The 25988-nt window shown below is 59.9% G+C and overlaps 2 protein-coding genes across 5 annotated transcripts in view; both read left to right on the top strand.

Moving 5' to 3' along the window:
• The window catches only part of Dagla (diacylglycerol lipase alpha), a 59551-nt gene extending 43072 nt beyond the window's left edge, over positions 1-16479 (top strand). For both annotated transcript variants that reach the window (XM_048360629.1, XM_048360628.1), the window contains exons 7-20: positions 1799-1933; positions 2614-2691; positions 4117-4241; positions 7089-7242; positions 7595-7678; positions 7772-7849; positions 8271-8351; positions 8976-9118; positions 9314-9382; positions 9957-10029; positions 11233-11429; positions 12542-12671; positions 13012-13199; positions 13838-16479. In XM_048360629.1, the coding sequence (XP_048216586.1) occupies positions 1799-1933; positions 2614-2691; positions 4117-4241; positions 7089-7242; positions 7595-7678; positions 7772-7849; positions 8271-8351; positions 8976-9118; positions 9314-9382; positions 9957-10029; positions 11233-11429; positions 12542-12671; positions 13012-13199; positions 13838-14828 (2526 nt within the window). In that variant the 3' untranslated portion in view covers positions 14829-16479. The remainder of the gene's footprint in view (positions 1-1798; positions 1934-2613; positions 2692-4116; positions 4242-7088; positions 7243-7594; positions 7679-7771; positions 7850-8270; positions 8352-8975; positions 9119-9313; positions 9383-9956; positions 10030-11232; positions 11430-12541; positions 12672-13011; positions 13200-13837) is intronic.
• A 4656-nt stretch (positions 16480-21135) lies between these two features.
• The window catches only part of Myrf (myelin regulatory factor), a 28867-nt gene continuing 24014 nt past the window's right edge, over positions 21136-25988 (top strand). For all 3 annotated transcript variants that reach the window (XM_048361145.1, XM_048361142.1, XM_048361143.1), the window contains exon 1: positions 21136-21297. In XM_048361145.1, coding sequence (XP_048217102.1) covers positions 21252-21297 — 46 coding nt within the window. In that variant the 5' untranslated portion in view covers positions 21136-21251. The remainder of the gene's footprint in view (positions 21298-25988) is intronic.

Consider the following 25988-nt stretch of genomic DNA (forward strand, 5'->3'; position numbering starts at 1 on the left):
CTCATTTTGCAGATTAGGCAGCTGGGGCTCAGATAAGGGTGCGGTTTGCTCTGTCTCCCTGCAGCTGCTGAGTAACAGAGCCGGGGAGGTCTGGGAGACCACCTGTGCCTGAGGCTGAGCGCCTAGTGCTCTCCTCGGAAACCACGGCAGCTCCTGGTGAGCCTCGTGGTTAGGGAGGCCTTATAAGGAGGCGCTGGGTGGGTGGGGAGCGCCAAGGGTGGGGGGGGGGCTCTCTGGGGAGGTCTGAGCAGTCCCGGGCAGTCCGATGGAGGCTGGGCCTGTCAAGGCCAATGGGAGGCACATGCCCTCCTCCTGGGCACATGTGTAGAGATGGGGTTGCTGCAGAGCTTAGAGCAAAGACCCCATGTCTCAGGGGAGCCCCTGAGCACCGATCCAGGCAGATGCAGACAGTAGACACGGACTCCCCTAGGGACAGGGCTGGTCCATGCTTTTAAAAGAACAAATAAGCCAAAACGAACCTTTGGGGGAAGGGACAGTACAGGATTGAACTCAGGACCTCATGCTTGCTAAGCAAGCACTCCGCCATTTGAACCACCAACACCAGCCCCTCTGCTTTTCCTCTGTTTTTTGTTTGTTTGTTTGTTTTTGGACAGGGTCTATAGCTTTTGCCCAGGCGGGCCTTCAACAGTAATCCTACTTCTTCCTCTTAAGCAGCTGGGATTACAGGCATATACCACCATACTTGACTCGAGTGATTTTTGTTTGTTGTTGTTGGTACAGGTACTAGGGATTAAACTCAAGGCCTGAGCATTATCTTTTAGCTTTTTCTGTTCAAGTCTGGTGCTCCACTACTTGAGCCATGCCCTACTTCTGGCTTTTGGGGGCTTAATTAGAGATAAGGGTCTCTTGGACTTTTCTGCCCAGGCTGGCTTCAAACTGGGTCGCTCAGGTCTCCGCCTCTTGAGTAGCTAGGAGAACAGGTGTGAGCCACCGCACCCGGCTTCTGAGTGCTTTTCAATCCATTTTTTAAAAATCTGGTGTTTACATAAACCCTGTTTTCAAGTCTAGCGCCTCAGTCCCTCTGGCTGCCAGCTGGAGCTGAGCAGTGGCCCACACTGTGTGTGGCCTTGGGCCTTTGACTCTTCAACTTTTGGTCTCTCTCTCTCTCTCTCTCTCTCTCTCTCTCTCTCTCTCTCTCTCTCTCTCTCTCTCTCTCTCTCTCTCTCTCTCCCCTCTCCCCTCTCCCTCCCTCTCTCTCTTTCTCCCCCACGTGCCAGATATTTCAGCAGGAGACCAGTGAGGCACACAACCATTTGCTATGACTTGGTTCCCCCTTGGCCTCTCCTGGGGCTCCAGGCCCTGGGACAGTAGGAAGCGGGGAGACTCAGATCCTCTGGGCATCATAGGGGACTCAAGACCCTCAAGGCTCCACAGAGCCCTGGGCGGGGGCGGGGGGGGGCTCCCAGGATTGTAGATGCAGGGGGTGAGGGCCAGACACTTCCTGTGGCTTCTCCACTTGACCCAGCCTGAAGAACAAGCTGAGCCATTGCAGCTGGTTCCTAGGCTGGGGAAAGGGCAGTGCCCTGGCTGGCCCTCGGGCTCCGGGGACACTTGAGCTATGGGCTGGCCTCCACGGCAGAGGTCTGGGCAGCGGAGGAGGCTCAGTATGGTTGACTCCTGCCAGGCCAGCAGGAATGGGGGCGCTCGAGGCCCCAGCTGCCCAGAGCCCACCCGGGTCAGGCTTGGTCCGGCGCCTGCCCTGGGGGACTCACGCGTGGTCTCTCGGCCTCTCCTGTCCCTCCGCCACTGCCCCCTGCTGCCTTCCCGAATCTCACAGGATGCCTACTCGGAAATCGCCTACCTCTTCGCCGAGTTTTTCCGGGACCTGGACATTGTGCCGTCCGACATCATTGCTGGTTTGGTGCTGCTGCGGCAGCGGCAGCGAGCCAAGCGCAACGCGGTGCTGGACGAGGTGAGGACCCGCTGGGGCCGCCTCCCTATCCCGTCCCCCCTCCTTGCCCCCCCCCCCCGCCCCATGGCCCTCTGCCTCCTGGGCCCTTCCAGTCTCCTCGCCCTGGGTGCCTCCTGTTTGAGTGACTCCCCCATCTGTACTGTGTCCCTTTTGTGCCAGTACTGGGGCTTGAACTCGGGGGCCAGGGCATTGTCCCTTAGCTCGTTTGCTTAAGGCTAATGCTCTACCACTTAAGCCAGAGCTCCACTCCCAGCTTTTTGGAGATAAGGCACTTTGCTGCCTGGGCTGACTTTGAACTTTGATCCTCAGATCTCAGCCTCCCGAGTAGCTGGGATTACAGGCATGTACCACCATGCCCTACCTTCCAAGGATTTCTAATCATAGGAGACACCTGATGACCAAGGCTAGCCCAGTGCTTTTGGCCTCTGGCTTTGCTGATCTGTCCCTGCCAGCACCCCAGTTCTGGCTCAACCAGTCCGTCCCAAATCCCTTCTCCCTGAGTGTAGGCCAGCAGTGTCCCTCGGGGTCTGGTGCTCTGGGTGGAACGGAAACAACTAGAAACAGGAAGCCAGTGCTGAATGCTGGATGCCATCTGCTCACTCTCGGGGCCCCGAGGTCTCTGGGAAACAGGTAGAGCCCAGGGTGCAACCTCTTCTCTCAGCCCTGTCTGGATTTTTCAGGCAAACAATGATATCTTGGCCTTCCTATCCGGGATGCCAGTGACCAGAAATACCAAGTACCTGGACCTCAAGAACTCGGTGAGTCGCAAGGCCCCGCCCCTCCGTCCCCGCCCCTCCAACTGCCATTAGCTCACCTGATGTGAGGGGAGCCTCCCCTCACATCACCCCCAAGGGTGGGCCCTGAACCCCTTCACCGGGCTCTTACGCCGTGAGACGTTAAGTGCTTCACAGGCGAGCTGGGATGTCCTTGCCGCCACTGCTAGTGCAAAGTGCACTGGGTGTGGCATGCTTTCTAGAACCTTTTCTCAAGTGCCTTGAGTAGAAATCGTGGGGATTAAAGGCTCCCAAGGAGCCCAGCCCTTGGCCGTGGGGCGCAACCTCACTCCGTAGCCAGCAACAGGAAGAATGGCCTTGTTGCTGGGACCTGGAGCAAGGCCTCTTCCTCCTCAGCCCGTCCCTGCCCAGAGCTCCGGTCCTAAGCCCAGTCCCACAGAGCGCCAGGCCCGGCGCCCGTCCAGGAGGGCTGGAGCAGCTTCAGCCTTGGGTGGTCTCCGTCCGTCTTCCAAAACAGCCCGGGCTCCCATCTGCTCCACTCCCCAAAGCGGGCACAACAGGTGCTCCTGCCAGCCATCTCCATCGTCCGGCCCGGGGGCCTGACACTGCCCTCCTAGGGGTGGGGCAGCGCCGGGCAGAGGCTGCCAGGGCCCCGCCCACCGGGGAGCTCAGGCATGGCAGAATCACCCCTGGGGTACCAAGGAAGGCCTGCCGGCCTGACTTCTCCAGATGACTAATGGCCCTCGTTCACTCTGACATGGTGACTAATTCCCTGTAAGTGCCACCATCCTCCAGTGCCCAGGGGCACGCGGGACTGACTGACCAGGACGTTGTGGTTACCGGTTCTGGTGTCTCTCTCCAGCCCCGGGGTGCTGATAGCACAGTTTTTCTGGGCCTCAGTCCCCCCCCGCCCCCCCGGGCTTCCAACTGGCACCTTTTTCTCCAGAATGATCCCAATCTCCTTGAGTCAGCCTCCCCAGCCTCGGAGGCTGAGACTCCCTGAGTCAGGCCGGAAAGAAGCCAAGGGCTGGAGACGTCGGACAGCTCGCAGCAGGACGCCTCCAGCTGAGGGAGGGCCCCTTCCTGGGACCCCATTGCTAGAATGGGGCTGTGGGCCACGCCTGCTCCCTTCCCCCACCCGCCCTCTCTTTCCTGGGAGGGGAAAGAAAAAGCCAGGAAATCGATCTACTGCTCCAAGTGATTTTCTGTCACCCCGTCATTAATTCTGAGATTGGAGCTACCAGGACAGGACTCGGGAGAATTCATGCCCTGGGTACATGGAGATAATTAGGCAAATGTGGTGTCGGGGCGGGGGGGGGGGGGGGGGGGGCGGGACACCCTGCCTCCTCCCCTCCCCCTCCCTGCAGTCCCACCCCTCAGGGAGCAGCCAGGCGGAGGCCATAGGCAGAAGGACTGGGGGCCACCGTCCCCATGTGCCTTGTCTTCCAGCACGAGATGCTACGCTACAAGGAAGTCTGCTACTACATGCTGTTCGCCCTGGCGGCCTACGGCTGGCCCATGTACCTGATGCGGAAGCCGGCCTGCGGCCTCTGCCAGCTGGCTCGCTCCTGCTCGTGAGTACCCCGCTGGGGCCCGGACTGGAATCGCACCGTCCCTTGCAGCCTCAGCCTGTGAAACGGGGTGACCGAGACACTGACATGAGATACTGCACTGTCTACACTGCTGGTTCTGTTCATTCCCTGCCCCTTCCGGCTCTCTCTGTACACATACACGCACACACTCACACACACACACACACACACACACACACACACACGCCATCCATTTCCCTTCTATTCACCTCTCTCCATCTCTGGCTCCCCTCCCTGGGCACTGCCTTTCAGGAAGAAAACTGTCTTGGGAGTAAGGCCCACTCTATGGAAGGTTCTAGAAAGGCATGGGAAGGTCCTTTAGCACAAAGCTCCAGTTCCCCCTCCCCCGCCCCCACCTGGGGAAGGCCTCAGTCGCAGATCTGGCTCCAGCCTGGCTCTGCCCTTGGCCCAGGCTCAGGGAGTGGGGGCCGGGGGGGGCCTGCTTTCCTAAGTGGGGCAGAGAAGGGCTCCAGGAAGGACCCTCAGCCATGCCAGGGAGAAGCAGGACAGCTCCCTGGGCTCCTGTTCCAGAAAGGCTGGCCTCTGGGTCAGCTGCTTCCTTACACCCCACCCCGGGGGCCACCGCAGTCACGCCTGCCCTTTCCTGGGAAAGCTGCTGGCTCTTGGGACTTGGTTCTTTTTTTCTTTTCTTTCTTTCTTTTTTGTGGTCAGTTGAGGGGCTTGAACTCAGGGCCCGGGCTCTGTCCTGGAGTTCTTTTGCTCACCATTAGCACGCCACCACTTTGAGTCACAGCCCCGTTTCCAGTTTTCTGGTAGTTAACTGGAGTTAAGAGGAGTCTCACAGTCTGGGCTGCGCTTTGAACCATGGCCCTTGCACCTCAGCCTCCTGAGCAGCTAGGACTGCAGGCATGAGCCACCAGCACCAGCAACTGCCTTCTTTTTCTTTCCTTGTGCTGGTACTGAGGCTTGAACTCAGAGCCTTGCACTCTCACTTGGCTTCTTTCACGCCAGTCCGGTACTCTTCCACTTGAGCTACACCTCCACGTCTGGCTTTGTTTTGGTTCCTTGGAGATAAAAAGTTTCACATCACAGACTTTCCTGCCCAGGCTGCCTCTGAACTATGATCCTCAGATCTCAGCCTCCTGAGTGGCTGGGATTACAGGCATGATCACCAGTGCCTGGCTCCCTCAGCCTTCTCTGTCCTTGGCCCTGGGTGGGTCCCGTTAGCCCCTGTCTGGAAGGACCCAGGTACGTGTAGAGCGGAAGGGAGGCAGAGCTGGGACTGAGGCCCAGGCCTGCCGCTGAGGGGAGCACTGGGGAGCGAGGAATGGGGCACCCTTCTCAGCACCTCAGTCCAGCCCCCCACTCATACAGCAGAGGAGGCCAGGGTTCTGGCGGGGGCAGTGCCCTCCAGGCCTGTAAAATCAGGAAGTGACGTGCCAGGAAGGGCTCCGAGTCCAGTCCTAAGTCCAAGGCTGCATCACTGCAGAGCCAGGCTCCGCCCAGGGGACAGAGGGCAGGAGTTCGGGCCCACCATCGCCACCGCCAGCACTTGGCCTGGTGGCCTGGAGGCTGCCGGTGACTGGCCCGGCTCTCGGGGGTGAGGGGGAGGTATTCTGGTGGATCCCACCCCCAGGCCTATTGGCTTCCAGACTTTGGATTAACTCCAGAGTTTCTCCATTGAGAAGCAACAGTTCCACGACCCTGAGAGAAGAAGAATGCCTCCATCTCACCAAACCCTTGTGTTCTTGATAGACTCTCACTCCGTGGGCAGTTTATGACAAGGGACAGCTCCGGGTCACCCCAGTGCTGGGCTGATCTGTTGGAGACAGGCTCCCTCTGGTGGCCTCATGTGGAACTGCAGCCCAATCCCGGGGCTCTGCTCAGAGCTGGCTCAGCCATCCTCTTTGGGGAGCCTCAGGCCCCAGCAGGACCAAGCTCCTTACGCTAGGCGAGGAGGACACCACGGTGGGGTCTGGCTTGACTTCTCTTTAAAGGGTCACGGTGCTGCTGTGGGTGAGGGCAGCCAGGCAGGTAACCAGCCTCTGGGAGGGGCACGCAAGCAAAGAGCGAGGGAAGGGGGGAAACAGGCAGAGGGTGGTGCTGAGCCGGAAGGCAAAGTGCAGCTAGTGAGAGTGATGGGAGGATGTGGGGGGGCCTGAGAGGGCGGGAGAGCTGGTACCAAGGCCTGGGCTTGGGGCCGGAAGTGCTTGGAGATCAGATCTGGAGTGGGCTCTAGAGTGTGTCTGTGGCATTTAGAGTCCAGGACTGGTGAGTGCAGACAGGATGCATCGCTGGAGGGAAGAGGAGACTCAGGCTAGACTTGGGGCCCTTGGTGGCAGAGGACAAGCCAGGGAGGAGGGCCAGTCTTGGAAGGGACCAGGAGAGGAGGCGTCTTCAGCCAAATGGAGAGGGGTCTATGGGTCAGGGCCTTCTGAGAGAGCCAGCAGTGGCCGGTGGATATAGCAACAGGATGGTCACCGGGGACACAGCAAAGACAATTCTGGAGATCAGATGGGACTATGTCTACAATCCTAGCTACTCAGGAAGAGGAGGGATCTGAGGATTGCAGTCCAAAGCCAGCTTGGGGAAGGAAAGTCCATGAAACGTATCTCCAACTAAGCACCAAAATGCTGGAAGTGGAGCCGTGGCTCACGTGGTAGAGCTCCCACCTTGTACTAAGAAGCTCAGGGACAACACCCAGGTCCTGAAGTCAAGCCCCAGGATTCACGCGCGCGCGCACACACACACACACACACACACACACACACACACACACACGGAAACTGAGCCCGATCCAGAGAAAATGGAGGCAAAAACTGCCCCTCCAGGGTCCATGACCCCAAGCTCATGGCCACCCCCCCCCAGATGCTGCCTGTGCCCCGCACGGCCCCGGTTTGCCCCCGGGGTCACCATCGAGGAGGACAATTGCTGTGGCTGCAACGCCATCGCCATCCGCCGTCACTTCCTGGATGAGAACATGACGGCGGTGGACATTGTCTACACCTCCTGCCACGACGCGGTGAGGGCCGGGCCGGGCTGCGCAGCGCACTGGGGGCGGGGGGGCGGAGCGTGGAGGGGGGGAGGTGTCCTCAGCAGGACTCGAGGGGCCTGAGGTGCTGAGGCCATCCTTCCAGGCTGGCTGCCCGCCGTGAGCTGGGCTGAGGCAGCCCCTCCTTTTCCACATCCTGGGCTGAGAAAGTGGGTGCCGACCCCACAGCCAGCCTTCAGGAAATGAGAAAAAAGCAAGGAGGCTGTGTATTGGGGTCCCCACTGGTCCCCGGCAAACCCCCCCCCCGGGCCTTGGCCAGCACGAAGGGGCCCCCTGGCCAGAGGAACCGAGGCTCTTGGGCTCACGGGCTGCCACCTCTTAGGTCTACGAAACCCCCTTCTACGTGGCAGTGGACCATGACAAGAAGAAGGTGGTGATCAGTATCAGGGGAACCCTGTCCCCAAAGGTATGCTGCCCGTGGCTCCCCGGGGGCCCCTCAGAGCCTCCCCCCCATGTTCCCATCCTCAGCCTCCTCTCACCTGCCTCCTCTCTCCCCAAGGATGCCCTGACTGACCTGACCGGCGACGCTGAGCGCCTCCCCGTGGAGGGGCACCGAGGCACCTGGCTGGGCCACAAGGTACCCGCGCTGCGCTCCTGGGGGGCCCTGGCTTTCTCTTCCCCGGCCCTGGGCCTGTTGGGGGTGTGTGTGTGTGTGTCAGTGTCTGTGTGTGCGCGCACACATGCACACATGTGTTCCTGCTTGCTGAACTACTGGGAGAGACCAGTCAGAAAGTTGTGTATTCGTCTGGAAGGTTCCTGTGGCCCATCCCCTGGTACCCCTCACATCAGCCCAGAACAGGAGAGCCCATTACCAGGAAGGCAGAAGGGCCTGGGGCCAAAGTCACACCAGTGTGTCTTGGGCCTGCTGCCCTGGGAGCCTCAGGCTCCTCCTCTTCAGGATAGGAGCCTGGGGTAGGGCAAGGCCTGGGGTAGGGCAGGGCCCGTGGGCCTCGGTCAAGGCTCACCTGCCGCCCACCCTGCCCGGCCCCTCTCACCAGGGCATGGTGCTGTCCGCCGAGTACATCAAAAAGAAGCTGGAGCAGGAGATGGTCCTGTCCCAGGCCTTCGGGCGAGACCTGGTAAGGCTTCGTCCATGCCCCGCAGCGCAAGGGAGGAGGGGCAAACCCTGGCCACACCCCTGCCTCCCCCCCACCCCCGCTCTGCCCCTCAGACTGCTCCTTGAGAGGTCCCAGTCTCCCCATCCAGTTACCCAGCCTCAGCATTGAGCCATTTGTCCCCATAAGAAATTTTAGTGGAGAATTCAAAATATAGAGCAGAACGACAGCGTTACGCTGCCAACTCTGCTTGGCCATCTGAGCCTGGCCTTCCACTCCCTGCACAAGGCGGCAACGGAGGCCCTGCCGGCCGCCCTTCCCTGGCCCCGCAGACCACGCTGGTAACTTAGGGAAAAGGGAGGGGGACAGCATACAGGATAATCATCATCGCAATAAGGCATGCCTAGGAGGGGATAGAAAATCAGGGAGGGCTTCCCCAAGGAGGAGCCGCTGCGCAAGGGTTTGAAGGATGAGTAGGAGTCGGTGCAAACGGTGTCCCTAAGCAGGCAGTCTGTGGGGACCAGGCTCCGTGCGGGACAGACTTGATCCCAGGACTCTGCAGAAAGCCCTCTGCCTCCCTGCTGTCCGCTGGGGCCCTGAGCTGGGCCGGCAGCAGGGCAGGGCTCTCAGGCTTTTCTTGGTGCCCAGGGCCGCGGAACCAAACACTACGGCCTGATTGTGGTGGGCCACTCCCTGGGCGCGGGCACCGCTGCCATCCTGTCTTTCCTCCTGCGCCCGCAGTACCCAACCCTCAAGTGCTTCGCCTATTCGCCCCCCGGGGGCCTGCTGAGGTGAGCACCCCTGGGCTTGCAGTCAGGTGGTGTGACCGGAGCCAGTGAGAGCAGGGAGAGTGGTGGGCCCCACACTAGGCATGGGGCTCAGGGGCTTTGTCCCCAGGGGTGTGGGAGCTCCTGCCACACACCCCCTCCAGGCCTGATCACCTGCCTTCCCCCTACCCCCCACCCCACCCCGGACTTCTCTTGCAGCGAGGACGCCATGGAATACTCCAAGGAGTTCGTGACTGCCGTGGTGCTGGGCAAAGACCTGGTCCCCAGGTGAGCCCCGCCCTGTGCCACCTCCCTAGGGATCCTCCTACCCTCAGCACCGCCGCCTCCTGCCTGTCATCCTAGCTACTCAGGGGACTGAGACCTTAGGGTCACGGTTCAAAGCCAGCCCAGGCAAGAAAGTCTGTGAGACTCCTATCTCCAATGAACCAAAAAATAAAAATAAATTAAAAAGCTGGAAATGAATTGGGTCAAGTGAGAAAGCATCCATCTTGAGGGAAAAAGCTCAGGGATAGCACCCAGGCTCTGACAGAGTTCAAGCCCAGTACCAGCATGCACACGCTCGCATGCACACACGCACCTACGTGTGCATGCACACACACACACACACACACACACACGGACACAGTCGCTGGCACTCATACCTTGCCTGGCTCCACCTTTTCTCCTCTCCCCTCCTTGGAGGAGTAGACTGCGTGCTACCCCTCTGAGCCGGTAGATCGGCCGTGTTTGTGGGAGCCAGGTATGGGCCAGCTCCCACGTCCCCCATGCCCCTCCCTCGTTCCCCTCCGCTCCCCTCCCGGGCCTGGGCAGGCCAGGCTGACACCGCCTCTCTCTACCCCAGGATCGGCCTCTCCCAGCTGGAAGGTTTTCGTCGCCAGCTCCTGGATGTCCTGCAACGCAGCACCAAGCCCAAAGTGAGCTCCCGCTTGGCACTGGGGCCTCCTGGCAGCCCCGGCTGTCCCTGTCCCCAGTTCCCTGCTGGCCCCCTGGGACAAAGCACCAAGGGCCCTGCTGGGGGGGAGGGGTCAGGAAACTTCAAGCCCTCAGTCCCATCCAGCCCCTGTCGTTGGGCAGGTGGGGAAATGGAGGCCCGGGCCCAGTGTGGGAAGAACCTGCCTTAGTTCATGTAACACGCTGCCAACCGTGTGAGGCCCGAAGAGTCAGGACCTAGTCCACGGAGCTGTCTGAACTCGGGTGGTCCTTGAGCGTCCATGTCTGGAGTGGGCAATGAAAGGCCCATTGTAACTCCTGCGAGGTGGCCCAGGCCCCAGGAAAGCTAGGGTGCTCTGTGGGGGGGGGGGTGCAGGTGGGGGGGGGGGTGCAGGCCCAGTCTGTTCTGGTCTTCTGCCAGCTCTCCTTGGTCTCTACCAGGTCATGAGGAATCCTCATAGGCCGTTGGCACCAGGAAAGGGAGGGCGAAGCTGGGTGCCATGGCCCTTGGCATAGGCCAGAGCAGCAGGAGGCCTACCCAGACTGTCCACGAGGTCTCATCAGGGGTGCCCTCACCCTCATTTACTCTCTCAGCCTGTCTGTGTTGGTCCCAGCCCTGATGCCTGTGACCTTCCGGCAGTCAGAGCCCGGGGTCTGGTGCCAGGTGTTGGGTGCCGGGCAGGACAGCCTGGAGGACCTGGTTCTGGGCAGGAGACATTGGTTCCATCAGAGCTCGGCCTGGGCGTTCCTTGTACCTGGAGTCAAGTGTTCTGGGACTTGACCCCGGATGTGGCCAGGCCTGGCGGGTACAGCCTGACCAAACTGAGGTCAGGTCTGCCTCCAACTTGCAGAATGATCTAGAACAAGTCCCTTCCCTCACTGGGCCTGTCTCCCATCCACTAGATGAGGGCTTGGCTGGTCCCCCAGCCCCCTTGCCAGCCATGAAATTCAACAATTCCATGTCATCTGTCCCTGGCATCTTATTGGCCATCTGGCCACCGTACACTCCAGTCACCGCCTCTTCAGGTGGGCACCGACCTTTAATGCTCTGGCCACTGTCCCCTCTGCCCCTGCACCATCCCCCTCCCCCTCACCTGTTGAGCCCTCCTGAGCACCCCGGGCCCCACCCAGACAGCCCTGCTGAGCCCCTGCCGCCTCTCTCCTGCCCTCCCTCCCCCCCCCCCCAGTGGCGGATCATCGTGGGGGCCACCAAGTGCATCCCCAAGTCGGAGCTGCCTGAGGAGGTGGAGGTGACCACACTGGCCAACACCCGGCTCTGGACCCACCCCAGCGACCTGACCATCGCCCTTTCAGCCAGCACCCCGCTCTACCCGCCCGGCCGTATCATCCACGTGGTCCACAGCCACCCCGCGGAGCAGTGCTGGTGGGTGAGGCCCGGGGCTCCTGTCCCACGGCCGCCAGGGTGCGGACAGGGCAGCACCTGGGCTCCTCTGTTTCAGCCTCCCAGTCAGCCTGTCCCTGGTGTTCCAAGCGGTGCTCACCGGGCTCTTCCGTGGATAGTGGGCCCAACACTGGTGGCTCATGCCTGTAATCCCAGCTACTCAGGAGGCTGAGATCTGAGGATCCCAGTTCAAAACCAACCTGTGCAGAAAAGCTTGTGAGAATGAGTATCTAATGAACCAGCAAAAAAGCTGCAGGTGGTGGTGTGTCTCAAGTAGTCGAATGCCAGCCATGAGTGGGGCAAGGTGGTGTTCAAGCCCCAGCACAGGTGCACGTGAACACACCACGCATACACACACAGAGTGGATGTTGGTCTAGGGATGTAGCTCAGTGGTAGAGTACTTGCCTAACATATGCAAGGCAAAAAATAAAAAAGGAAGCTGGGCGCCAGTGGCTCACGCCTGTAATGCTAGCTACTCAGGAGGCTGAGATCTGAGGATCACAGTTCAAAGCCAGCCGGGGCAGGAAAGTCTATGAGACTCTTATCTGCAGTTAATCATGGAAAAAGCTGCAAGTGGAACTGTGGCTCAAGTGGGAGAACACTAACTTTGAGCACAAAAGCTCAGGGACAGAGATCAGGCCGAGTTCAAACCCCAGGACCAGCGCGGGGGGGGGGGGGAAGCACAAAGCCATCCTGGCTGCTCTCTGTAGGGCCCAGGCAAGGGTGGGCCCAGGCCCAGTTAAGAGCAAGAGAGGAGCAGAACCCAGAAACAGACTTTATCAACTTCACACTCTCGAAGCGTGGGCCCTGGGCCCCGCCCAGTGTTCACTATCGCCCTTGACAAAGAGCTGGGTGCTAGACCCCATGGGTCTGTGCCTCAGGCGTGTTTCAGGTCTAAAGCAGCAGGGGGTTATGTGGGGTTCCCAGGCTGAGAGCAGAGCAGATGTGAGGAGGCCTGTAGCCCTGTGGGCCAAGCGGGGCATGGGGTCTTCAGATCCATCGTCCAACACCAGCCCTGCTAAGCAAAGACACAGGGAAGAGCCACCTGACACGCCCCCCCCCCCACTTCCCTCTGGCCCTCGTGTCCCCCTCAGCTGCTGTGAACAGGAGGAGCCCACATACTTCGCCATCTGGGGAGACAACAAGGCCTTCAATGAGGTGATCATCTCACCTGCCATGCTGCATGAGCACCTGCCCTATGTGGTCATGGAGGGGCTCAACAAGGTGAGCTGTGGGCTGCCTGGCCTCAGCAGCAGTCAACACCCCACATTGCCTTGGGATGGGGAGGCCAGGAGACTTCCCCCTGCCCTGTGCCAGGGCCTGTCCCTGGCACAGGCTAATGGGCAGCCCAGAGGGCCAAGGGAGGTTTCTGCCTCCTCAGCTCCTGGAGGTTGGGAATAGGACAATCAGTTCCACTTGTGGGCCAAGCATCCTGTGTCACGTCTCAGGCTTGCCTTGAGCAGAGCCCCTCAGGAGGAGAAGGGGGGCCCACTGGGCCCACCACACTGCTCTGGGAGCTTCATGCCTGTGGCACCTCCATGCCAGCCCTGCATCCTGCCCCCAGGTGCTAGAGAACTACAACAAGGGGAAAACCGCGCTGCTGTCTGCTGCCAAGGTCATGGTGAGCCCCACTGAGGTGGACCTGACTCCTGAGCTCATCTTCCAGCAGCAACCCCTGCCCACAGGACCGCCCCTGCCCGCCGGCCTGGCCCTAGAGCTGCCGGCCACGGACCACCGCAACAGCAGTGTCCGGTAAGTCCCCGGCCCCCTGCGCCACCCTGTCCCTCCCTTCCCCAGGGGCTGTGATGTGGGGGGTATGCACACTCGGGTGTGCGCACATCCTGTGTGCGTCCTGGGCTGAATTTCTCCCTCTGCTCGGCCTCTCCTGTTCTGCTCCAACCAGCAGCCTGCCATCACAGAAGGGGTCTGTGTCTCAGGTTTCCCCCATGTGGGCTGGGGGCCTTCGAGGCACCACACAGACAGACGACTAACATGTACAGACTCACTCATTCTCACTTAGACTCAAACAGATGGGCACTCACACGTGTGTATATGTGTGGACTCTCATTGGGGCCTGTGCAGCCATAACATATGTGTATGTACCATTTTTAGCCATGAGTGTAGAGATTATTACATGCACACGTACAGATCTACAGGACACACTTGGACAGGTAGATATGCGTGTGAATGCACGAATTACCTGTGCTCCGCACACAGGCATCACACACACGCCCTGCCCTGGGTGCACGGTGCCCCACCTTGTCCCCTCCTCGGTGGGGGACCGAGGGGCTGACTTTGCACACACACACACCCTGCCCTAGGCGCACGGGGCCCCTCCTGGCCCCTCCCCGGGTGAAGGAGGGGCTGACTGCGCCCCGTGTCCCCCGCAGGAGCAAGTCACAGTCGGAGATGAGCTTGGAGGGCTTCTCCGAGGGGCGGCTGCTGTCGCCGGCGGGCGCGGCGGGCGCGGCGGCGGGCGCGGCGGCGGCGGCGGCGCGCGCGGACCCCGTGGAGCTGCTGCTGCTGTCCACGCAGGAGCGGCTGGCGGCCGAGCTGCAGGCGCGCCGCGCGCCGCTGGCCACCATGGAGAGCCTGTCGGACACCGAGTCCCTGTACAGCTTCGACTCGCGCCGCTCCTCGGGCTTCCGCAGCATCCGGGGCTCGCCCAGCCTGCACGCCGTGCTGGAGCGCGACGAGGGCCACCTCTTCTACATCGACCCCGCCATCCCCGAGGAGAACCCGTCCCTGAGCTCGCGCACCGAGCTGCTGGCCGCCGACAGCCTGTCCAAGCACTCGCAGGACACGCAGCCGCTGGAGGCGGCGCCGGGCGGCGGCAGCGGTGACGTCACGCCGGAGCGCCCGAGCGCGGCCAATGAGGACGAGGACGGGGCGGGCGCCGAGGGCGGCGGCACGGCGCCCCCTGCCGGCGCCGAGCTGGCCCTGCACAACGGGCGCCTCGGGGACTCGCCCAGCCCCCAGGTGCTGGAGTTCGCCGAGTTCATCGACAGCCTCTTCAACCTGGACAGCAAGAGCAGCTCCTTCCAGGACCTCTACTGCATGGTGGTGCCCGAGAGCCCCACCAGCGACTATGCCGAGGGCCCCAAGTCCCCCAGCCAGCAAGAGATCCTGCTCCGGGCCCAGTTTGAGCCCAACCTGGTGCCCAAGCCCCCGAGGCTCTTCGCGGGCTCGGCCGACCCCTCCTCTGGCATTTCGCTCTCGCCCTCCTTCCCACTCAGCTCCTCCGGGGAACTCATGGACCTGACACCCACAGGCCTCAGCAGCCAGGAGTGCCTGGCCGTGGACAAGATCCGGACTTCTACCCCCACTGGCCACGGGGCCAGCCCCACCAAGCAGGATGACCTGGTCATCTCAGCACGCTAGCACTCCACAGCCGCTGCCAGCCAGGCCCTGGCCCGAAGCACAGGGCCCCGTGCGCCCCTGGTGGCCATCCCAGGCCGGGTAGCTTTGAGGAGAGGCCCCAGGGGGGCCAGCTAGCCTCAGGCCTGGGGCATTGCTGCTGAGCTGGGGGTCCACATCCCTACCTCAGCTTAGGACCCCCAGAGCCAAGGTGGCTGGAGAAATAAGGTAGAGAGGAAAAGGATGAGGAAGGGGTTAGGGCAGCCTGCCAGGTAGGCAGGCCACACTCAGCCCCCTAGCCTGACTTCCCCACAGGGCACCCAGACACTCTGTGCTGGGACAGGCGCTGAGCAAGCTAGCTCCCCCTCACTGCCCAGGGCCTAGGACAGAGCAGTACTCTCCCATGATTCTCATATGCCCTGGCCACTCTCCCCAGATCTGGTGCCTGCTGGCCAGCCCCCCTGGGGGGACACCCCCACCACCACCACCTAGGTGGCCCACAGTGTTGTACTTGTTTACAGAAACTGTCAGGCTTGGCTCCAGTTATATCCTGGGCTTATATATCTGAGCAGGGCCTGAGGCTGTCAAGGAGCTGGGAGGGGCCCAGAGGAGGTCAGGGTCAAGATGGTCCCTTCTCTGCCTGGTGCCCCTTGTGCTGGCCCCTCCCATCCACAGATCCTGGGCCTTGCAGTTGGCTTCCTCCCTTCCTGGCTTCCCTTCTGCCCTAGGGACCCTGGCCACCAAAGGGTGATGGGCAGTGCTGTGACCACCCCTGGCTGCAGAGTCACGGCCCTGGGAGGAAAGAAGGCAACCAGAGCCCCCCTCCTCTAAGGGCCCCACTTGACCCCCTCTGTGTCACCCCACCATGCCTAGGCAGCACCAGGCTGAGATCTGAAACCAAGCAGCCTCTCCCTCTCCCCACTGGCCTGGTGGCCTCCTGGGCCCTGGGCTCTCACTCTGCCATGTTTTATCAGTAGAAGTGGGGCCAAGAGTGGGGCATTGTGGAACCTAGCTGGGGACCCTCTGCCCAGGGCCCAGGAGAGAGCCCAGGAGGGCCAGGGGCTCAGGGGCTGTTGCTAAGTTAGGCTGAGCCCCGCCGCCTTGGGGTTCCCTATGGGTCTAGGAACGCAGTTGGGGCTGTGGGAACCCGGCCTTCCCCTCCCCCCAGCCAGGCAGGGGTGGGGGAGGTGTGCATGCTAATGTCAGGCGTGTGTGTGCATGCGCATGAATGTGCACCATTCCTGAGGAAGGGGCTCCTGGGGGCTGCCTGCCCGCCCACCTCCTGCCTGCTGCCCCTCCCAGCCTGAGAAAGCAGCCCTGGAGCCCGCGTGGGCCCAGGAGGTGTGCAGACTGCCCTGCTTGTGCCTTTGTCTACTCAGAGGCATGGCCCCACCCACTCTGGTCCCATCTGGCCTCCGTGGGCTGCCAAGGCTTTCCCAGCCAAGACTCCCCCTCCCACCCAGTGATCACTGGTTTTAGGCCTGAACCCCAACCCTCAACCCTACACACAGCTGAGGCTGGCCTAGACAGCTGCCCACTCCAACCGAGGGGGACAGAGACCTGGAAGCTGGGCCTTCCCTCACTCTCTCCCACCCTCTCTGGACTCCAGGCCTCCCTGTGCCTGGCCATGTGCTATGGAGGCAGAGCCTCCGCCCAGCACCGAGCAAGACAAAAATAAATAAATCACAGATTCAAACGTCAAGACAAAACTCATCAAGAAAAGTTCCAGCAAGCCCTTGGGCCAGTTAGCAGGGCAAGATTTGGGCCTGGCCTTTTAATTTTCCCCTCTGCCAGGGTGGATCTGGGGACCTCTAGGCCCAGGACTGAGCCATCAGGGACAGACCGCCCACCCCCAAGACTGCAGCCACACCCAGCGACAGGCTTGGGGCTGGGGCAGGCTCGGACTCAGCCCTGGACCCCAGGGTCAGCCCACCCTCCCTTACCTGCCCCCTCCCTGCCCCTGAAGGATGGGTCTGCTGCACGTCTCTCCCATGTAGTCCAGGCCGCATCTTGGGGGGGTCTGAGCCACCCCCCTGGGCCCAGCTCAGCTCAGACCCCCCACACACACACACACTGTCCCCCAGACCCACAGCACAAGCTCTCCCAGCCACGCGCTGGCCTGCCCTCCCTGGGACATGGGTGACCTCCATATGCAATCCGTAGCAAGAGGCTGGGCCCCACACACCCTCCCAAACTCTCTACGTGCCATTCTCCCATGACCTTTTTTTTTTGTACTTAATGTATGAAAGATCCACACTAATATTGCTGTACAAAGGAGAGACAAATTAATATAGCTTATTCTATAAATATATCTGTATATAAAGGTTTCTGTATATTGTATAGAACTGTGTATAAACTGGATGTAGAAGCATACGAGCCCTCTGGAGTGATCTCTCATCAGGGGACAAGGACAGGGTGGGGACCTGCTAGGAGGGTCACAGCAGGGTGGGGGTGGAGACTACACCTCTGTAGCTGCTCCCTGGACCCACCGCAAAGCCTGAGGGAGACCCAGCCTCTTCTCCCCCTCCCCTAATGCAGATGTGCTTCTCTGGGCTATGTACTGTCCAGAACAGAGAGGTGAGCTATAACTGTGTGACTCCACTGGCTCCAGTGGGTTCACACCCGTAATCCTAGCTACTCAGGAGGCTGCGATCTGAGGATTGCAGTTTGAAGCCAGCCCAGGGAAGAAAAGTCTGTGAGACTCTTATCTCCAATTCATCAGGAAAAAGCTGCAAGTAGAGCTCTGACTCAGTGGTAGAGCTCCAGCCTTGAGTGAAAAAGTAAAAGGACAGCACCAGGATGCCCCAGTACTGGCACACACACACACGCGCGCGCACACACACACACACACACAGTACTGGTTTATAGGGTTGGGGTGGGGCTAAGTGTCTGGAGATTTTGCCTGCTTGAGCTGCAGCAGTGCCCAGGCCCAGAGCCACAGTGGGAGTTGCCCCAGGGGGCAGGGGTGGGGCAGAAACTCTGGGCACCCTCTGTGCCTTAAGTCCTGCCAGTATGAGATAGGCCAGAGCCTTGCTCTCCACCCATCATGGCACTGAAGATGTGCCTGCTTAGTCCCTTTTCCCTCCCTGAGGGTTCTGGAGTTCAGAGGAGTAAGTCACTTCCCAGATTACAGAACCAGTGCTTGGAGTACTGAAATTCAAGGGCTACTCAAAATTTGCTGAGAGCATCCCTAAAAGGTCACAAAACATCTGGCCATCCCTTGGAGCCCCCTGGCTCCAAGGTAGTGCGACATGAAAGTGGCTGGGGACCAGGCCTGGGCCTCCTGCCAGGCCCCAGGTCCAGCCCTGCCTCCTCCGTACAGCAGAGGGCACTGTTCTTCCCACCTCAGCGGAGTGTGGCACTGGCCCACCTCCCCCTTCTCCACTGAGCCCAGTCCCCCAAGTCTTGAGGGAACCCCCCCATTTGGTGAACCCCTGTGAATGATAGGACAGTTCCTGGCCTTGGAGTTTGCCTTCTTCACAGCCTCTGGAGCAGGAAACATGCCTGTTCCTGGCCACTCAGGAGATGGGGCCGTCCGGGGGCCAGGATCTTGGCCTCCCAGTCTAAGACTCCGGCTTTCCCTCAAGGTCCTGGGGCTCCTTAACCAGCTCCAGCGCCACCCTGCCAGTCTCTGTCTTCATGGTGGCTGAGTCCTTATGTCTAGCTGCGTTGGAGCTCTGGTGATTTTTGTTGGTGGTGGCAGTGGTGGTGTGGGTGTGTGCACATGCACGCACACACATGTGCTGGTACTTTGGCTTGATCCCAGTGTCTCAGAGCTACTCCTTATTTTTTGCTCAAGGCTGGTGGTTGACATTATACCATTCAAGCCACATCTCCACTTCTGACTGATTCATTGGAGATCAGAGTCTCATGGACTTTTCTGCTCCAGCTGGTTTCAAACCTTGATCCTCGGATCTCATTCTCCTGAGTAGCTAGGATTACAGGGATGAGCCATGGTGCCCAGCTGGGCTGAGCCCTGTTATTTGAGATATTTCAGCCTCTCGACTTCTCTCAGCCCAGGCACTTTAAGGACAGCTAAGCCTTTGCTCAGTGTCCTGGTAGAATGGGTGGCAGGGCCTGAGCTCCCCCTCACCAGATCAGTGAGTGCCCATGGGTCTCATGCCCCCAGAGATGGAATAATCTATTTTCTTAATAATGAGGCAGATAAACGTGTCTCCTGCTTATCCGCAGCTGATCATGGGGGAGCAGCAATGTTTGACTCGCCACTGGGCCCTCAGGTCCAACTCTGAAGACAAATCCATTACCAGGTGCTGGTGGCTCACTCCTGGAATCTTAGCTACTCAGGAGGCTGAGATGTGAGGATCACGGTTCAAAGCCAGCCAGGGCAGAAAAGTCCATGACACTCTTATCTCCAATTAAACCAGCCAATAAGCCAAAAGCAAAGGAAGGCCTGGCTCAGTGGTAGAACAGCCCTCTGGAACAGAAAAAGTCAAGCAAGAGCAGGAAGCCCTGAGTTTAAGTCTCAGGACTGGTATGAAAAGAAAAATAAATAAATGCATCTTCCCAAACTGCAAAGTGTGGGCGAGTGTCCACTGACAAGGCCTGGTCCTGGGGGGGGGGGGGGCGGAGGCCAGCGTGGAGAATAACAATTGTCTTAGGGAAGTCTGCAGAGGGAGTAAACCTCTGGATGCCTGGGCTAGAAAAGAATGAGTGGCTCAGTGTGGCACGGTCCTCCCTCAGTGCTGCCCCCACAGGGGAGGGGGGGCAGCCATCAGCAACACACAGCTGGGCCTCCAGCAAAATCCCATTCTATATACCTAAGAGCAACAGCTCGGAGAGGCCCCCAGAAGGACAAAACCTCATTGTGAGGCACCCGGAGGCCCAGCCACCCCCTCCCCCGAGCCCAGAACTGTCGTGGCATTGACCCTCCTCAGTGGGCCACCACCAGCCTGCTGACTGGGCCACATCTGGAGCTCAGGCACTGGCCGCCCCTCCCCCAGTGCAGACCATGGAGGAGAAAGGAAGAGGAGAAGAGGGAGCAGCCCACCACTCTCTCTCATCCAGTCCCCTGCATAGCCAGTCTTGTGTCCCATTCCCCTCTGCCATTCATTGCCAGGCAGAGTGGAGAGTTCTAAGCTGGCTAGTCTGGCATCTTGATCCGCCCCCAGGACGCTCCCTCCTCCCTTCCTGACCTCTCTGGGGGCTCCATTTTGTCGTCTACCCAGCAGTGGTGGGGGGAGGGTGGGTGAGTCTTTGCCCCTGGGCCTGGCTGAGTGGAAAGTCGTGGATTCACCCACCTTGTACAGGGTTCATTTGTTGGATCTGGTCTCTGTTGCCAGACTTTTCCCACTCTAGGATTCTGTAGTTTCCCGACGTCATCATCCATTCCTTGAACACATATTTAATGGAGAACTGTGTGTCAGGCCGTGCTCCCTGGGTGTTGATGCTACAGCAGTGACTCTACAGAAGAATCCCTTCCCCTCATAGGCCTTCCATTCTGGACTGAGAAGGATAAGAAGAGAGACTAAAGAAAAATCTGCATGTAGCCGGGCAGTGGTGCTCACGCCTGTAATCCTAGCTACTCAGGAGGCTGAGATCTAACGATCAGGGTTCAAAGCCAGGAAAGTTCATCAGACTCTCATCTCCAATGAACCCCCAGAAAACCGGAAGTGGCGCTGTGGCTCAAAGTAGTAGAGCCCCCAGCCTTGAGGGAACAAGAAGCCAAGCTGGGGAGAGCGCCCAGGCCTACATTTCAGTTGCCACTCGACCCTGCTAGACAGAAAAAAGATGTCAGAAGGTTCTGCCAGACCGTGCTCCCTCAGACAGGCCTGAAGCTCTTTCTGTAAAACTCAGATGGTGCCCGTACCTTCTTGGTAAGGGTCTGTAAGAGCTGCCATGGCCGCTGCGGAGCGCCAGGGCAGGCTTGGTGCCAAGGGAGGTTCTTCAAACGCAGGATGCTGCTGAAGAGAGGGGGGTGAGTAACGGAGAGGAATGCGGAGGCCATCGCTGAAGTTTGGCTCCGAAGCCGCTGACCCCAGTGATACCTACAGAGCTGGCGCACTTTCCCTCTCCACCCTAGCCCTGGCCCTGGCCCTGGCCCCGGGCCGAGCGTTCCCTGGAGGCGGCGCCGCGTCCTGCCGCGTGGAATTGCCGGCAGGGGGCGCTGGGAGCGGCAGCCGGGGCGGAGCGCGGACAGGAGGCGTGGCCATCGTATCGGGGCGTGGCCAGGGCAGCAGCGCGGGGAAGGGGGAATGGGTGTGTCTGGGAAGAGGGGCGGGGCTGTGGCTGCGGAGCGGGTACGGGGCGGGGCCGGGCAGAGGGGCGGGGCCGAGGCCGCTCCGAGCGAGCGCACCGCGGGCAGTGCGGAACGCCAGCAGCCGGGAGCCGAGCCGGGACGACCGCGCGGGCTGCGCCGGCGATGCCGCGCCCCCGGGCTGGGCTGTAGCGGGGGCGCTGCGGCTGGAGCGCACGCCGGGCAAGCCGGACATGGAGGTGGTGGACGAGACGGAGGCGCTCCAGCGCTTCTTCGAAGGTGAGAGCAGGCGGGCTAGCGGGGCGGACTCCGTCCCCCGGGAGCGGACGCCGGGACCCCCAGGACGCCTCCCCCGGGCAGGGCCTCAGCCCTTCGAGCGTGGCCCGCATCGCGGGGGTCTTCACAGGCGTGGGCTACCTCTGCTCCATCCCCCGGCCACGCAGCTTCTTTGGGGCTGTGTCGTCCTCCCGGCTCTGTCCCCCTCTCTGGCGGTCCGGGACCTGTGATCCCCTTCCATGCTGACGCCGAGAACCCCGCACACTTTCCCATCCGTAACCTGGATCCCCATGCACCAGACCTCCATCTCTCTAAAGGCTGGTTGCCCGGTGCCCAGCCTGCTGGCCTCCCTCAGCCAGACTCCCACGGCCTCCCTGCTGGGCTTCCCCGGGCTGGGCTGGGACCACCCCCCCCCCCGGGCTTGTCATGGGCCATGGGCAATGCCATTTCTCCCCATGGCTGAAATTACACTGTTTGGGGCCCGAGGGGAGAGGGCTGTTACTGGGGTTTGAACTCAGGGCCTAGGCACTGTCTGACCCTTAGCTTTTTTCACTTAAGCCTGGTGCTCTACCACTTGAGCCACAGTTCCACTTCTGGACCTTTCCTTTTTTTCTTTCTTTTTTTGTGTGTGGTTAATTGGAGATGAGTCTCACAGACTTGCCTGCCCACACTGGCTTCAAACCTCTGTCCTCACATCTCTTCAACTTCTTTCCTCACATCTCAGCCGCCTAAGTAGCTAAGATTACAGGGGTGAGCCACAGTGCCCAGCTGAAATTTCACTTTGAAGCAATTGATCCTCCCGGACTTGAGGCAGGACCTCCCTCTCCAGCATGCTTCCTAGGCCTATAATTTTCTGTACACACACATACACACACACACACACACACACACACACACACTGTTCTAGGACTTGAACTCTGAGTCTGGGTGCTGTCCCTGAGCTTTCCTGCCCAAGGCTAGAGCTCTGCCACTTGAACCACAGCTCCATTTCCAGCTTTATGGTGGTTAATTGGAGATAAGAGTTTCAAGGACTTTCCTGTCTGGGCTGGCTTTGAACTGTGATCCTTAGATCTCATACTTCTGCGTAGTTAGGATTACAGGTGTGAGCCACCAGTGCTGGCTTGGGATAGAACTTTCTCTTTTTTATTAAATATTTTGTAATTTATTTATTAATTAAACACAAATTTTTTGACAAGGTGTTGTGCAAAAAGGGTACAGTTACATAGTAGGGCAGTGTGTACATTTCTTGTGCTATCTTACAGCCTGTTTTTCTTTCCCTTCCCTAGGTCAGGTAGACATATATACAATACACAGTGTACCAAGAACATACACAGTAGCCACGTGGCCTACGCCCAAGAAAATTCGCCTAGGGCTTTAAATGTAATGTCGACATTAGACAATATGTCGACAGTAGTCTTGTATGAACGTACATACATAGCTTTTGAGCTATTGTAGGGATAGAACTTTCTTGAAGCTGGTATCCCCTACACCAGCTACCTCTGCTCTTGGAGATGCCCCCCAATACTGAGAACTGCATCCCACCCACCAGCTCCCTTAGACTGCTCTCCCAACCAGTCCTGAGAGCTATGCCTCTTCCCAATGAGGAGTGACCCCACCCTATTCTCCCTTTAACCTGAAGAGACCCTCCCTCCCTCACGGTGGCATCTGTGCACACCCCATCATGTTTTCTTCACCCCACCCCCACCTCAGTTTTAGAAATGTGTTCTTGTGTCTATCCACCTCCCCGCTTTTTATGAGCAGTCCCTGCCTCTCCTCCAGGGCTGCTCCTCCTTTTTTGAGTACTCAGGAGGGAGGGGAGGAGGTGTGGAGGGGAGGAGGAGAGGAGGGGAGGTGCAGGGTGATGTCTCCCAGCCCACTAGATGCTTCCTGGGACAGTGAGCCAGGACCACTGGCCCCTTGTGTCCCTCGCGGCTATCTTGGGGATCCTAGTTCCTATCCCCAACCTCTCCCTTGGTCCCTAAGTTCCTATGCTGCTCCTTAGTAGGCAAAGAGCCTTCCTTGGGGAGGATCTGTCCGGGCACCTGCTGTCCTGGGACAACAGGGTGCAGGGCTAAAAATGGGGTCCGGGTTTCATGCTCAGTCCCTGGTTTCCTGAGGGGAGTCCCTTGGGTAAGAGAGGACAGCCTTTATCTGCCTCGGTTTCTCTCTGTGTGAACCGGGGAAGGGAGGGGGGGCTTGGCAGGAACCTTTGTTCTTGCTAGCTGAGCAGTCAGGCCAGAGCATCCCTAAGCCCCAGCTGCCCCCCTGCAGGACACCCAGGCAGACCGACTGGGACTGTCAGAGGATGGGTCCCCAGGCACCTGGACTACTTGAGGGTGCTAAGTAGCTCTCCCTCAGTCCCAGGGGCTCTTATTCTCCACAGACATTGTCCTCCAGCAACCTTTTAGGCGGAGCCCTTGGAAAAGGGGATGAGGTCCCCAAGTAGTGGGGAGAAGACACTGGTCCTTGATGGGTATAGAACCGACTTGGCATGCCTGGTACCTGCAAAACACCCAGACGACCTGTGGGCCACATCCCCTCAATTCCTAATGATATCCCTACACTGCTTCTCCTGGACCCCTGCTCCTGAGCCAAACACCTTCCCTCCTGGCCTGCAGGCAGGGTGGGGGGTGGGGGTGACGCCATGGCTCAGCCATGCAGCTGCCTGGTGGGGAGGTTGCCCTGCTCCCTCCAGAGAGATAAGAGGAGACTCAAGAATGTCTGTGGGGAGCAGGGTGGGGTGTGGGGCTGGCTGCCCAGGAGGGCCGGGCTAGGGAAAGCTCCAGCATCTGAGCTGGGGGCAGGGTGGTAGGCACTGAGGACTGCTCTCTGAGGCCATTTGGAATGGGAAGGCTCCCCAGAGCATCAGGGGATGGGGTAGGTCGGGATGGTAGGGTCCCCGTGGGGGTGTGGCATCCCTGAGAGTGAGCGCAAAAGCCTGAGTGGGAAAGAACTAGGAGAGGGAGTGGGAAGCGGTGCTTTGTGCGTGTGTGTGTGGCTGTCATTTCTGAGCTCATGGTGGGGGGGACCCCATGTATTCTCACACTCTGGACAGGGGACCCCTGGAGTCCTGTCCTTGTCCCCTTGTGGGCTTGGTGGCTCCCTCTTAGACAGTGGACAGAGGGCCCCAGGCTTTTGGCTCTGGGATGGGAGACAAGAAGGGGTGATCATGTCAGAGACACCCCCCCCCCCACGCACATACACACACACTAGACCTGGTGTGAGTGCCTTCAACACAGGCCTGGTCCTGCTGGACGGGTAATGGGACTGGAGGGCTAAGGCGCTTTGGGCCTCTGGTGGGAGGCCGGGACAGGGCGGCCCCTCGAGGCTGGTACAGCCGGGCCCTTGTGACCATCCGGCTAATCCCCTCTCGAGAGGCGAGGACGGCCCATATCGGCGGGCACAGGGCCGTTAGAGGGAACCCTCCTGGCAGGATGCACTGGCTCTCAGCAGGTAACGGGGATTTGGGAATAGGTGTGTTTCTCATCACCTAACTGGCAAGGTCATGAGGGCTGTGTGACTCTGGGCAAAACCTGTGCCTGAAAAATCAGAGGTGGTGACAGAGGTTGTCATGATGCCTTCAGCCCCGGTGAGCCCCCTCTCTCAGTCCTGAGAAGTGGGGGACACAAGTAGGACTGCCTGAGTCTGGAGGGGTGGGCTGGCCTCCAACTTGAGGGTATGAGAGGCTGGGATGAGCAGCAGTGCCCCCCCCCCCAAATACAGGCGTGGAGGGGCCTTAGAGACTGCTGGGGATTTGGCTTGCAGCAGATGTAAAACAGCTACCAAGAATTTCGGGGCTGCCTCCTGGCCTTTAGGTGGGAAGGCTGGGTCTCCACTAAGGGTTTGGGGGCCTCCATCTAACCTCTGGAGTCTCCCAGGCTGGATGGGGAGACCTGGGCCTCACCCCTGCTGACTCTGAAGGGCAGCCTGGGCTGACTTCCTTCTCTGGCCTCAGTTCCCCCCAAGTATGGGGAGTTGATGGGATCCAAGCAGGCTTTCGGTGTAATCATTTCACATGGCCTATGACTGGACATACAAGGCACACACTGGGAGCTGGACTCTCCAGAGCCTCAGGAGCAGGGTTTAAGAAACTTCTCGCTCTGCAATGGGCAGGATGAGGTATAGGGCCAGCTCCTTTCCAACAGATTAAGAGGGAGGCTCATAGACAAAGGGGTGACTTAGCCAGTCAGCCCAAGCTGACTGGCCCCCAGCTCTCTCTTCTGCCACCGGGCCTGGGGGAGGAGCTACTTGAGGACAGCATCCTTGCCTCCCCTCTGGAGGGCCCAAGCCTCAAGAGGAGGCTGCCTGGTGATTTGAGAGGCTCCCACCTGTACAGAAGTGTGGGCTGAGGCAGGCCGTGTGTACTGGTGGCTTTGGGATCCTGTCGATCGGTTGGTTGGTCTGTCTGCGGTATACCCAGAAGGAAGTGGGTAGAGTGAGGGGTGGGATGAGATGGCAGGGGCGGGGGAGGGGGGGAGGCGGAAGGCTCCTGTCCCAGCTCCCATCCCTGAGCTGAGTGGCCAGACCCAGCCCTTGGGCCCTAGGCCAGGTGAGAGGGGAGATGACCCCACAGTCTGACTCATCCTCATGTCCCCACCCCCTGCACTGGGCCAGAGGGGTGGGCAGGAAATGTCCCCAACCAATGGAGGTCACCCTGGAACAGAGCGCTGGGGTGGAGGGGGTGCGGTGGGACA

This window comes from Perognathus longimembris, chromosome 13 (genome assembly GCF_023159225.1).
Source record: "Perognathus longimembris pacificus isolate PPM17 chromosome 13, ASM2315922v1, whole genome shotgun sequence".
NCBI classification, from domain to species: domain Eukaryota; kingdom Metazoa; phylum Chordata; class Mammalia; order Rodentia; family Heteromyidae; genus Perognathus; species Perognathus longimembris.